Source organism: Bufo gargarizans, chromosome 6 (genome assembly GCF_014858855.1).
Source record: "Bufo gargarizans isolate SCDJY-AF-19 chromosome 6, ASM1485885v1, whole genome shotgun sequence".
Lineage (NCBI taxonomy): Eukaryota > Metazoa > Chordata > Amphibia > Anura > Bufonidae > Bufo > Bufo gargarizans.
Window position 1 is genome coordinate 340,734,300 of NC_058085.1, and position 12,784 is coordinate 340,747,083.

The following is a 12,784-nucleotide window of genomic DNA, read 5'->3' on the forward strand; positions in this document are numbered from 1 at the left end:
CTCGACCATGACCCCAAAATTGCAAAAATACCAGCAAGGTTGGATTCTTTGTGATTCTGGGGTTGTGGTCGCGTTGCGACCCCTTCCCTTTCTGGGGCTGCACTGCTACACTGCGATCCTCAGTCATAATGTAGCCCCAGCTTTATTCTCTCATACATACAGTATCTGGTAATCCACTGTCAGTGTAAAAGCCTGAAAGATGCATTACTCACATTCAGCCAGTAGGTGGTGTGGTTGCGCAATACATAAAAAAAACCACAACTTATTTAACCCCATCTGCAGGGAAGTTATTTACGTGACCTGTTTTCAGCTTCCTTTTTTTTTTACTGTTCATTTTACTTTACACGTTTTCACTAGTGTGTCCTTAGCTGAACTATTACACTGAATTTTTTTCACCTCCCTTTGCTTTATTGCATTATTACTGCACAAACTACTAACCACAGAACTCAGAATAATCAGACACTGAATTCTGTTTTAAAAGGGCTTTTTGGGCTCTTGATATTGATGAGTTATCATGAGGATAAGTCATTAATAATCGATTGGTAAGGGTCCAACACCACACCCCCACTGATCAGCTGTTCCCTGCAGCCCCTGGCAATGGAGCTAGCACTGTGAATAATAAAGGAAGCACAGCTCCATTTAAAGTGTAGTGGCCATGCCGGGTTACCATTCATTTCAATGGGAACTGAGCTGCAGTACCCAGCACGGCCACTATACTTAGAACAGCACTGTGCTCCCTGTTCTATTCAAACTGTCAGTGCCAGTGCCCAGGGGCTGCAGGGAACAGCTGATCAGTGTGGGGGGGGGGGGGGCAGGTGTCGGACCCTCACCAATCGGATATTAATGACCTATCCTGAGGTTATCCCTATCAGGGGCCTGGGAAACCCCTTTAGCACTTAAAATCTAGTCTTTTTTTTTCTTTCACAAATCTCTCCTGATATGTCTGTTTAGTAATACTTGCAAGAGATAAAACCCAATATAATTCTCTGTTGTGCAGTTGCTCTGTTATTCCTCTTGGAAACGTATGATTAGATTGACGGTACAAAACGTTCAGCAAGAAATGGCACTCAGAAGCAGATGCTAAAAACACGTCTTTAAAGGGACACTGACAGGCCCAATAAGCATATTTAGCTATTATATGACTGCACAGGTCTTCTAATGTGTATTCAAATCATATAAGTACCCCCTGTGCACCTTATAAATACAGTAAACTCATGTTTTATAACCTGATAGAATCGCTTTCTTTCTGCCCAGGGGGCGGGTTCAGCTCCACTTGCGCCCAGCCAGCATCAGCCCAACCGCCGTTTTGAAGCGCCGCCCAGCTCATCAATATTCACTTTGCTGGGCAGCTTCTGCTGTCCCCGACGTTCCGAGATCCCATAGCTTTCCACTGGGCATGCACGGGATCTCGGAACGTCAGGGACAGCAGAAGCCGCCCATCGAAGTGAATATTGATGAGCTGGGCGGCGCTTCAAAACGGCGGTTGGGCTGATGCTGGCTGGGCGCAAGTGGAGCTGAAACCCCGCCCCCTGGGCAGAAAGAAGAGCGATTCTATCAGGTTATAAAACATGAGTTTACTGTATTTATAAGGTGCACAGGGGGGATACTTATATGATTTGAATACACATTAGAAGACCTGTGCAGTCATATATATAGCTAAATATGCTTATTGGGCCTGTCAGTGTCCCTTTAAAGACGTGTTTTATAGCATCTGCTTCTGAGTGCCATTTCTTGCTGAACGTTTTGTACCGTCAATCTAATCATACGTTTCCAAGAGGAATAACAGAGCAACTGCACAACAGAGAATTATATTGGGTTTTATCTCTTGCAAGTATTTACTAAAACAGACATATCAGGAGAGATTTGTGAAAGAAAAAAAAAGACTAGATTTTAAGTGCTAAAGGGGTTTCCCAGGCCCCTGATAGGGATAACCTCAGGATAGGTCATTAATATCCGATTGGTGAGGGTCCGACACCTGCCCCCCCCCCCCCCCACACTGATCAGCTGTTCCCTGCAGCCCTGGGCACTGGCACTGACAGTTTGAATAGAACAGGGAGCACAGTGCTGTTCTAAGTATAGTGGCCGTGCTGGGTACTGCAGCTCAGTTCCCATTGAAATGAATGGTAACCCGGCATGGCCACTACACTTTAAATGGAGCTGTGCTTCCTTTATTATTCACAGTGCTAGCTCCATTGCCAGGGGCTGCAGGGAACAGCTGATCAGTGGGGTGTGGGGTGTTGGACCCTTACCAATCGATTATTAATGACTTATCCTCATGATAACTCATCAATATCAAGAGCCCAAAAAGCCCCTTTTAAAACAGAATTCAGTGTGATTATTCTGAGTTCTGTGGTTAGTAGTTTGTGCAGTAATAATGCAATAAAGCAAAGGGAGGTGAAAAAATTCAGTGTAATAGTTCAGCTAAGGACACACTAGTGAAAACGTGTAAAGTAAAGGAACAGTAAAAAAAAAGGCAGCTGAAAACAGGTCACGTAAATAACTTCCCTGAGCAGATGGGGTTAAAATAAGTTGTGGTTTTTTTTATGTATTGGCGCAACCACACACCTACTTGCTGAATGTGAGTAATGCATCTTGCAGGCTTTTACACTGACAGTGGATTACCAGATACTGTATGTATGAGAGAATAAAGCTGGGGCTACATTATGACTGAGGATCGCGTGTAGCAGTGCAGCCCCAGAAGGGAAGGGGTCGCAACGCGACCACAACCCCGAATCACAAAGAATCCAACCTTGCTGGTATTTTTGCAATTTTGGGGTCATGGTCGAGGTGCTGCACTGCTACACTGAGATCCTTTGCACCCCCATCGCGACCCAAGGTAGTACGCTGAGTATCTTTCAGCCTTAACCCCCCTTCCTGCCCTACGCCATGTAGGTAGTTAGCCCACATGTACAGTGCTGTGATGGGGCGGGCTCATTAGCTGTGCCTGCACCATTAACTTGCAGGTGCTGCAGTATTATGCAGCTGGCACACACTGTCACTGCCAGTATTGGCTATTAAATCCAATCCACGGCCGTTTAACACTTTAGATGCCTGCGAGCGCTGTACTCAGATCTATCTCCAGCAGTCCCATAGAGATGAATAGAGGGGCAGTGCACATGGCCTATTGTCCCTCCATTCATTTCTGGTTCCCTGCGAGGTACGGAGACCCTCCTGTACTCATGTGGGTGGGCCCCAGAGGTTTGTGAATAGGGGATAACTTTAAGTGTTAAAGGGTTAGTGGTGTGGACCCATAGGATCACGTTTATTCACAGTCTGTGCTTTTCTCGTATTTCAGCGCCGGTGTTGGCGGACAGGCACGTTCATGGTCATAGACGCTATTATAGACATGATGAACGAGAAAAGAAGGTCGACGTTTTGATTTGTTTGAAAATCCGTGGTCAACGCCCCAAATGGTTCAAACTGATGTAAGAGAAATGGGTAACAATATGGATGCAGCCTATGTGCCATCACTAAAATGTTATATTCTGTGGTCCCTAACAGGTATCTAGCTCACCAGCTGTTGCAAAACTAGAACTCTCATCAGGCCCCTGCAGCTGCTCGGACATAATGGGAGTTGTAATATTGCATCATCGGAGGGGGGGTTGGGGGCACAAGTTGGAGACCACTTCTGTATACACAATGACATAGCGGTCCCCTATATTGGCGTGCGCAGAGACTGCACTTGGCTTGCAGTATACATAGTGGCCATCTGACACAGTACAGTAGATACCGTCTGCATGTTGAGCACTTAAAGGGGCTGTCATCGCTGTCAATCCCTTGGCCGTCATTGTTTCCTTAATGGGGGAAAAACAGCAGCAAGTCTGCAACAAAGGGCATATAAAGCCTGTTTCTTTAATGTGAACACCACATTGATTTTGACAAGGCTCCAGCTTTGCTTTTCTGATACAAGTCCCCTTCGTAGACAGAGTTGAATGGGGAACTCCAGGCTTTCTGCAGCCACCACTAGAGGGCGCTTACTGCCTACTGTTTTATAAGTTCAATGTATCCACAGAATGTGGTAAGCTCCAAGCTGCCCCTAGTGGTGGCTACAGGAAGTAAGTTATCATGATGGGAATTTTTTAAAGTAATTTTTTTCTTGAGTAGGCGTTGCTGTAACTTTCGCCAAATTTATGAAACGTCACAGGCTGTGTGTGATCATTTTTTTTTTTAAATAATACTTTTGGCTAGAGATATTTTATTTTTTTAACACTGCCACCTACTAGACTAAAATTGCTCCCTTTTTGCAACTCTAAAAAAAAAGGTTGCAACCGATACAGCTAATTAACATAGCTAACCTGCTTTCAAAAAGTTGTGTAAAATCACGAAAAGTTGCAACTCTATGTGCAAAAATGAAGTTCGCCAAAATTCCCCTTATGTCTGTGCAGGGGATTTGGAACTTCTTCACTCCGTATGGCTTTAGAGGTTTTTTTTACGGATTCTGCTGCAGTTCCCCAGTGGGTAATCTTTTGCATTAAGCCCATTTTACACAGCTCATGCACACGACCGTATGTATTTTGCAGTCTGAAAAAAACGGATCCGCAAAAAATACGGATGACATCCGTGTGCATTCCATATTTTGCGGAATGGAACACCTGGCCCTTCATAGCACTGTACTATCCTTGTCCGTAATGCGGACAATAATATGACATGTAATGGAATGCACACGGAGTAACTTTTGTATTTTTTTTTGCAGACCCAATGAAGTGAATGGTTCAATCTCATGTACATTTTACTTTTTTCTTCCGTGCGGCAATCTGCAGCATCTCAGTTGTGCTTTTATATGGATTTTACCCTTTTCAATGGAAGGGTGAGATCTGCGGCAAAACCATGTACTCAAATAAAACATATGTTTTTTGGTGCGGAAATGCAGAGAAAACTGGATTTCATGTTAGTAGACCTGCACCCGTGGTACAGGTATCTTCAGTGCTTCCAAGCCTTATTAATTTGATGGTAATGTGATGTTCTGTCTCTTTCAGATGCAGTATTCATTCATTTACCAAGCCTTACTAGAGTACTACCTCTACGGCGACACAGAACTAGATGTGGCCTCATTAGAAAAGCACCTTCAGACATTGTACAGTCCGGCACCGCCATTTGAGAAAGTTGGTCTAGAACAGGAGTTTAAAGTAAGTTGTTCCATATCTGAGGTTAACATCATTTGCTATGGGAGGGGAAATAGTAGCTATATGTTTTTGGGCCTTATAGGGGTAAAGTAAAGCAAGCATGCATTGCCAACCTCCATTCATTGCTATAGGACTTCCGAAAATAGCCAAGTGCTGGATCGGCTATTTTCTGAATTCCCATAGCGGTGAATGGAGAGGATGCGGCACATGCGTGGTGTTCTCTCTGTTTACTTTGAGGTCCTGTTCTATTCTTTGAGGTGGGACCCACACCCATCTGGTCTATCCTATCGAAATGTCTTACTTTTTTTTTTAGATGGGACAACCACTTTAAAGCTGCCTATAGCATACAATAGCGATCAGATATTCTTCCTAACTCCCCATACACATGCAGGCTCAGCTTAGCCAAGGGTGCATGCGTTTTCAGTTGGGAGAGAGGAATACGCCTCTTCTGGCAGTGGATTATCTCCTGAGGGAACCAAGTGTCAGGAATGTTAAAATCAAACATATCTGATCTGGTCCCCATATTTAGCCGATCCTAAAGAAATCATCAGGTTTGGTTGCCACCTTAAAGGGGTTGTAGGGGTTCAGAGCTGAACTCGGACATATCCCCTTTTTCCCCCACTCGGCCCCTCTGACATAAGCATTGAAGCATTTCATGCTCCGATGCTTTCCCTTGCCCTGTGCTGTATTCCGCAGGGCAAGGGTTTTTTTGTTTACGTTTTTAGACTTCTTGGCGGAGGCTTCAGCCTAGCAGTGTTCCAGGTGATTACATCGCCAGTGATGGGCAGGCTTTAGCGCTGCCCTAGCCATTTTACAGGTTAGGACAAAAAAAAAAGAAATAAAACATATACTTATTAGTTTAGCAATAGTATAGCTGACTATGTGTAAGGCTATTTTCACACTAACATTTTTGCTGGATCCGGCAGAGCTCAGCAAAAACGCTTTGTTTACTTATATACAACCATCCTTATCCGTTATGAACGGATCCGGTTGTATTATCTGTAACATAGCCCAGACGGATCCGTCATGAACTCTATTGAAAGTCAATAGGGGATGGATCCATTTTCTATAGTGTCAAAAAAAAACGGATCCGTCTTGACCCATGATGCAAGTCAATGGGGACGGATCCATTTTCTCTGACACAATCTGACGAAAATAGAAACGGATCCGTCCCCCATTGACTTCAATGGAGTTCATGACAGATCTGTCTTGGCTATGTTACGCATCCCAGGAGTTTTTCTCTCCGGTACGAGAACGGAACGGAATGCATTTTGGAGCACTCCGTTCTGTTCAGTTATGTTTTGTCCCCATTGACAATGAATGGGGACAAACTGAAGCGGTTTTTTTCCGGTATTGAGACCCTATGACGGATCTCAATACCGGAAATTTTAACGCTAGTGTGAAAGTAGCCTAAAATGACAAATGTACACTTTTTTTTTTTTTAATAAAATGTTTTTAAATAATATAAGTATTCTTTTTAGTAATATCTAGTATAGCATTTATTGTGCACAAAATATATAAACATGTATATTTTTTTTCATTTATAATTTTTTTTTTAAATGGCTAAAAGCTTAAAATGTCCAAATTTAACCTAGATCAAGACCTTAGAATGTCAATGTAAAAAGTCACTTTGAAGGAGTTTCTAATGATTTGGCACTGTACAATATTTTTTGTAACCGTACGGTGCCATATAACCTGAAATAGAAAAAAAGGCCTCCAAAATGCACTCCAGTCCCTTTGAAGTCTTTCTGTGAGCCCTGCCAGTAGCGTTCATTTTCACAATAGAAACATACTGTAATGGTTTTAGAAATGCTTGAACTGTATTGAAATCTTTTTAACAGTTTGAAAAAAATCATAAGAAATGAAAAATATACATTCTTTCAGAATTTTCTGTTTTTTCCTTCAATAAAAAATAAAAAAATCTGTCATCTACCGGCACAAAAGGAAGAAAAATATCAAATACATGTAGGTTGGCTCGAAAATTAAATACCGGTAGTTATTTGCAGTTAAATTGCTAAAACGGAAACATTGGCCTGGTAAGGAAGGGGAGTAAACACTCTGGTAATAAAGGGGTTAACAGCAGCTCAGGCAAGATCGCCATCATTTACAGAAAATCAAAGAGAAAAATATACAATCATAAAATAAAAACATATTAGAATTTTTTTTTTTTATTTCCTTTTAAAAGGGTTGTCCAGGATTAAATAAAGATAGCTGCTTTCTTCCAGCAATGAATGGACTTGAGCTGCAATACCACACATTTCCATCGGACAGGTGTGGCACTATTTTTGGAAGACAGCAGCCGTGTTTTACGAATCTTCAACAACCCCTTTTAATTGCCCTCACATGGTTGCCAGGCATTTTTTCCATTTTCATTGTGAGCAGTGATTTTTATGTAATCTCCAGCCAACAAAGGCAAAGCAGCTGCCAGTGTATAGAGGTGCACCGCGTACACTGTATAATGCTGAGTGCGGTTTATTGTTGAGGAACATGTGAAAACGTGAGTGGATGCCGGCCACACGGAGATGGTGCGATGTGTGGGCAGCTCTGCGGTGACAGTAACCTGTTTCCATGACGATAGAACGCTCATCAGATGGTTAAATAAGGCTGTTCTCGGCTATGTACATACAGAGAAGACAATGTAGTCTCTTCAGTTCTACATCTGGAGCGCATACAATGCATTCAGGAAGTCTTCAGACACTTTTTCCACATTTTGTTATGTTATGGCCTTGTGCTGAAATAAAAAATTAAAAAAGTTACAAATTTTCCCTCATCACCCTGCACTCTATAATGAGAAAAAACGAAAACAGAATATTAGAAATCTAATATTTCCAATACCTACTCTGCCCCTTGTGAAACTTACGCAATCCAAGATGACAACACTTTTAAAGGGGTTCTCCGGGTTCTGTGGGCTACAGATAATGATGACTTATCCTTCGGGAGGGGTGTCTAAGAGTGTATGGTGTGCAGGTAGAAGCCTCCCTATACTGCAGGGATGCCCAACCTGCGGCCCTCCAGCTGTTGCAAAACTACAACTCCAGCATGCCTGGACAACCTACAGCTATTAGGGCATGCTGGGAGTTGTAGTTTTGCAACAGCTGGAGGGCTGCAGGTTGGGCATCCCGGCTATACTGTGTAGTTTCCTGTGTTGTTTGCCCCTAAGCCCAAAACAGCTGATCAGTGGGGGGTCCCGGGTGTTAGGCCCTCAATATCAGATTGGTGGGGGTCTATCTGTAGCATAGATTATTAATATCTGTAGCCTGGAGAACCCCTTTAAGAACTGACAGTCCAGATAGACTTGTACTAACCAGCAGGCCTGCTCTCATGATTTTGCCCCACAGCTCAGTTTGTAGCTGGTTGACATTGAAACCTCTCTACTCAAAACGGGGAGGAATGTATCCGTCCCTGCACTCCAGAATTCTGAAAAAGTCAAAAAATAGGGCTTACTTGAGCCAAAATTTGGGATTTTTTGCATTTTACATCACAATGTCAGATTGTTGGTGGTCTGACACCCGTAACCCCCCCGCCGAGGTGTGGCGGGTAGGCACCGGAAACTATACAGTGGATAGAACCAGAAACACAAGGGTGCCAGACTGCTGATTGGTGGCGGGGGGATGAAGTCTTGGAAAACCCCTTTAAGCACTAATGACCTATCCGTAAGATTAAAGATCAGTGTATGGTTGGCATGGGGCCCAATCTCCAGGTACCATATACATATACGTATAAGCATTCCAGAAGTATATTCATTAAATTTGTTTCTGTATTTGCAGAAACTAACAAATGTTCGAATAATGAAAGAAAACATGAGGACGGGGAACCTGCCGGCCAACATGAAGAAGGCCAGAGTCATCCAGATTATCCCATGTAAGTCTTATCGTAATTGACAGATTGTGCCATTGAACTCTATAGAACATCTGTCTTATGTATTACAACAGTCGGAAGTAAGGTGTTATTATATCTTGGGGTGATATTGAAGAGAAGGATTTATCCGCTGCAAAATGATAAAAATTATTTGGTGGACAAAGAGAAGCAAATCAAGAGCAAGCAAAAGAATGGCCCTTTTAGATTTTTGGTGGGGTCACCTTCTAGTCCTGGACTCAGAAGCTGAATGATAGCGGTTTGGCCCATAGCAGGGACTGGTGACGTCATGGTGAAGGACACACATTCAGCTATAATCCTTTTCTGTCACTTCTCCTGACCCTGACATCTCTGTTTCTATGGGACTGATAAAAACAGCACTCTGTCAATCCCACAGAAGTGAATGGTGGACCATCATGTGCACGACTGCTCCATTGAGAAGGTAACTGGGGACCGGTTTTAATAAATACTTATATTTCCCGTGTGATAACAATCCTGGGGCATCTATTCTTATGATTCTATGTTGTGGGACTTCTTTATTATTCCTGCTCGAAGTTCTGAATGAATTGCTAGCAGTTTGCAATGAAGGTCCAGATGGGTGTTACCAGTTGGGGGAGGGGGGGTATCCCTGCATAGTCTAACACTATCCAGTCAGCGCTGCCAGAGTCAGACTGTGCAGGGACACGCTCCCAACTGGTAACACCCAGCTGGACCTTCATTGCAAACTGCTAGCAATTCATTCAGAACTTTTAGCAGGAATAATAAAGGAATAGCGCAACACAGAGTCATAAGAATAGATGCTCCAGAATTGTTATTACATGTGGAATGCAAGTGCAGTGTATTTCCTAAAACCAGTCCCAGGTTACCTTCTCAGAGCAGCGGTAGGGCACATGTTGGTCCACTGCTCCATTCACTTCTGTGCTGTTTATATCAGTCTCATAGAAGTGAATGGAGCAGTGGAGGATCATGCATGCACTACTGCTCCATTCAGAGAGGGGAATCACTGACCCACTGTTCTGGGAATCACTAGGGTTCCAGCTATTATTCCCTGCTGTCTGATATTTATCACCTATCCTAGAGGATGGGTGATCAATGCTTTTCATAGGATAACCCCTTTAAAATCCAGTTCTGTGATTGTGAAGCCAGAATCGGACTGTCTGGGTTGTCGGTCTACTTACTAATGTATTTTCATTATCCATATTGCTTCCTTTCCTTGCCCCTGTTCATTTTTCCGCCCAATTATATATTGCTCGTTGTCAGTGGTGGCCATGCTTGCACCAGGGTTGCCAAAAGTCCAGAAATTTGGCAACTAAAATAGGCATCTTTTTTCCTGTGTCCGTAAAAAAAAATTGATGTGTCCGTGATTTATTTTTGAGGGTGGTGCTTCTTAAGTAAATTATTTTGGTGGTAATTATTATCATTTTACAACTCACAGTAAATGCTGGTAACGAGTTCTTATCAGTATATTGAGCTATAGACATGAATTACTTATAATCATTATAAAGATAATTCTGATTTTCCAATTTGTCTGTAAAAAATGTTGGCTGTCCATGATTTTTGGATAACTTGTGCAGAAAAAAAGAAAAATTCTGGTTGGCAACCCTGGCTTGCACACTGTTGGAAAAAGCTCCAGCATCTCTAGTGGCTGTGACCACGGGTGCGCATATATGCACGCATGCGCAGCGGCTCCCGGACACCTCGTAACTGCGCAGGTAGTTTGTGTAGAGCAGGGATGCCCAACCTGTGGCCCTCCAGCTGTTGCAGAACCACAACTCCCAGTATGTCTGGGCAGCCTACAGCTATAGGGCATACTGGGAATTGTAGTTTTGCAACAGCTGGAGGGTTCAGGTTGAGCATCCCTGGTGTAGAGTATTCCAGGGCATGCGCAGTAGCCCTGGCGCTGTTTCTACATAGAAAGAGCAGATAAAGGCTGTTGAACTACTGCAAAGGGGAGGAGAGGGTGGCACAACAACACTTACCATAGTTAGCTGGTTGTCACGATGTGAAGCACCAAAGCTGCTAATGAAAATGATTATTTAGCAGCCTCGGAGCGTGCATGCACAGGCAAGAGCCGGGATTACATCATCCTAGCGCCGCTTGCCTGTGCCATCAATCATACTTACAGTGACCACCCCCCTACAGTGCAGATAGTCAGGGCTAGTGAACAGCAGCAGCCCTGAACTCATGAGGTTAGGCAACCCCTTTAAATAAATGACTTGGTGCTATTCACAATTACTCCTTGTGTAATTATAAGAATAGTTTACATTGAGATTTCAGGGGGCATGCACTTGTATAGATGGTGGGTGGGCCCTCAGAATCGTTTCCTCTGTTGGACCCAAGGTACCTCAATCAGACCCTGTTGGTAGGAAGCCAACCTGATGCTCAGATTTGCATTAAAATACTATACTGTCAGCATTTATATCATTTTCTGTTGTTTAATCCTTATCAGATGACTTCAACCGAGTGATTCTGTCAATGAAGAGAGGGGAAGAATACACAGACTATATCAACGCTTCCTTTATTGATGTACGTACCATATAGTAAGCCACATCTTGTAAAATGCACTAAAATCTATAACAACACTGTCATGTGGGAACTAATATAAAATGGCTGGTATAGATGAAGAACATTTCCATGTATTATCTTTCTTCTGTAACTCTGGGTAAAACGTGAAAATATGGAGCTGTTGCTTTCAGGCTGCCCATGTAGTATCACCGGAATCACCCCTTCAAGTGTCCTAGATAAAATCTACAAAAAAGTTGACTAATTTCAAAAATACCTTTTAGTACATACATTATCTAGTGTGGACCCTGAGTTACAGCCTGTATCTTTTTGAGCTGTATTTACAGTGTTTCTGGTTGCTACTGGAAACAGTCGACAAGCTTGTTGACAGACACGCCCTAATGTATGGCAATCGATGATACCTCTGTGTCTAGCGTGTGCTTGGCTGTAATCAGAGTAACTCTTCTCTCTGCTGACACTACATCACATTGTGTGTACTCATTTCTCCTATGTTTTTTTTTATGAACATGCGGCACCAGCAACTAGGGATGTTTCGATAGCAAAATTTTGATTCGATTTTGATACAATAAAAAAGTATTGCGATACTCGATACCATTCGATACCACGCAAAAAAAATAAAACGCCAAAAAAGCCGTGTGCATTCCACACTTTATGGAACGTCCGGCCCATAATCGAACAGTCCGATCCTATTTTTGGGGGGGACAAGGTGACAAAAAAATGTCGAATCGCGCGTATTTTTTTTTTTCTGTTACGGCGTTCACCGCATAGGAGATTTTTTTAATATATTTTAATAGTTTGCACTTTTTTTGGGGCGTGGCGATATGTAATATGTTTATTTATTTCTTGTTTATATATTTTAGATGTAAAATTGGGAAATGGGGGTGATTTAAACTTTTTTTTTTTTTTTACTTTTTATTTAATAACTATTAGCCCCCTTAGGGGCTAGAACCTGGGATCTTTTCATCCCTTGTCCTATTAGCCCTGATAGAGCTCTATTAGGGTGAATAGGACTTTACACTCTCCCTGATGCCTTGTGCATCGTACACACAGCAGCAGGGAGATTACCGTGGCAGCCAGGGCTTCAGTAGCTGCCACGGTAACCGATCGGAGCCCCAGGATTACACTGCTGGGGCTCCAATCCCAACTGACACTGCGCCACCAATGAGGAGGAGGGGACCCTGTGGCCACTGCCACTAATGATTATAATACTGGAGGGTTTGGGGGGGCGCACTGCGAAGATAAGTAACCTTTTAATACAAATACAGGAGGCGGGTGCCGGCTAT

At 43.0% G+C, this 12,784-nt stretch overlaps 1 protein-coding gene across 1 annotated transcript; it reads left to right on the forward strand.

Annotated features, from left to right (window-relative positions):
• The first annotated feature begins 3,410 nt into the window (after positions 1-3,410).
• Positions 3,411-11,519, forward strand: LOC122942198 (receptor-type tyrosine-protein phosphatase epsilon-like). Its single transcript, XM_044299699.1, has 4 exons — positions 3,411-3,425; positions 4,977-5,126; positions 8,891-8,984; positions 11,428-11,519. Exons 1-4 carry the CDS (start codon positions 3,411-3,413, stop codon positions 11,517-11,519), a joined length of 351 nt encoding a protein of 116 aa, XP_044155634.1.
• Positions 11,520-12,784: the final 1,265 nt, after the last annotated feature.

Coding starts and splice junctions, on each gene's coding strand:
- LOC122942198 (XM_044299699.1), top strand. Junction 5,127..8,890: donor GTCTAGAACAGGAGTTTAAA/GTAAGTTGTTCC, acceptor CTGTATTTGCAG/AAACTAACAAATGTTCGAAT. Junction 8,985..11,427: donor AGTCATCCAGATTATCCCAT/GTAAGTCTTATC, acceptor AATCCTTATCAG/ATGACTTCAACCGAGTGATT.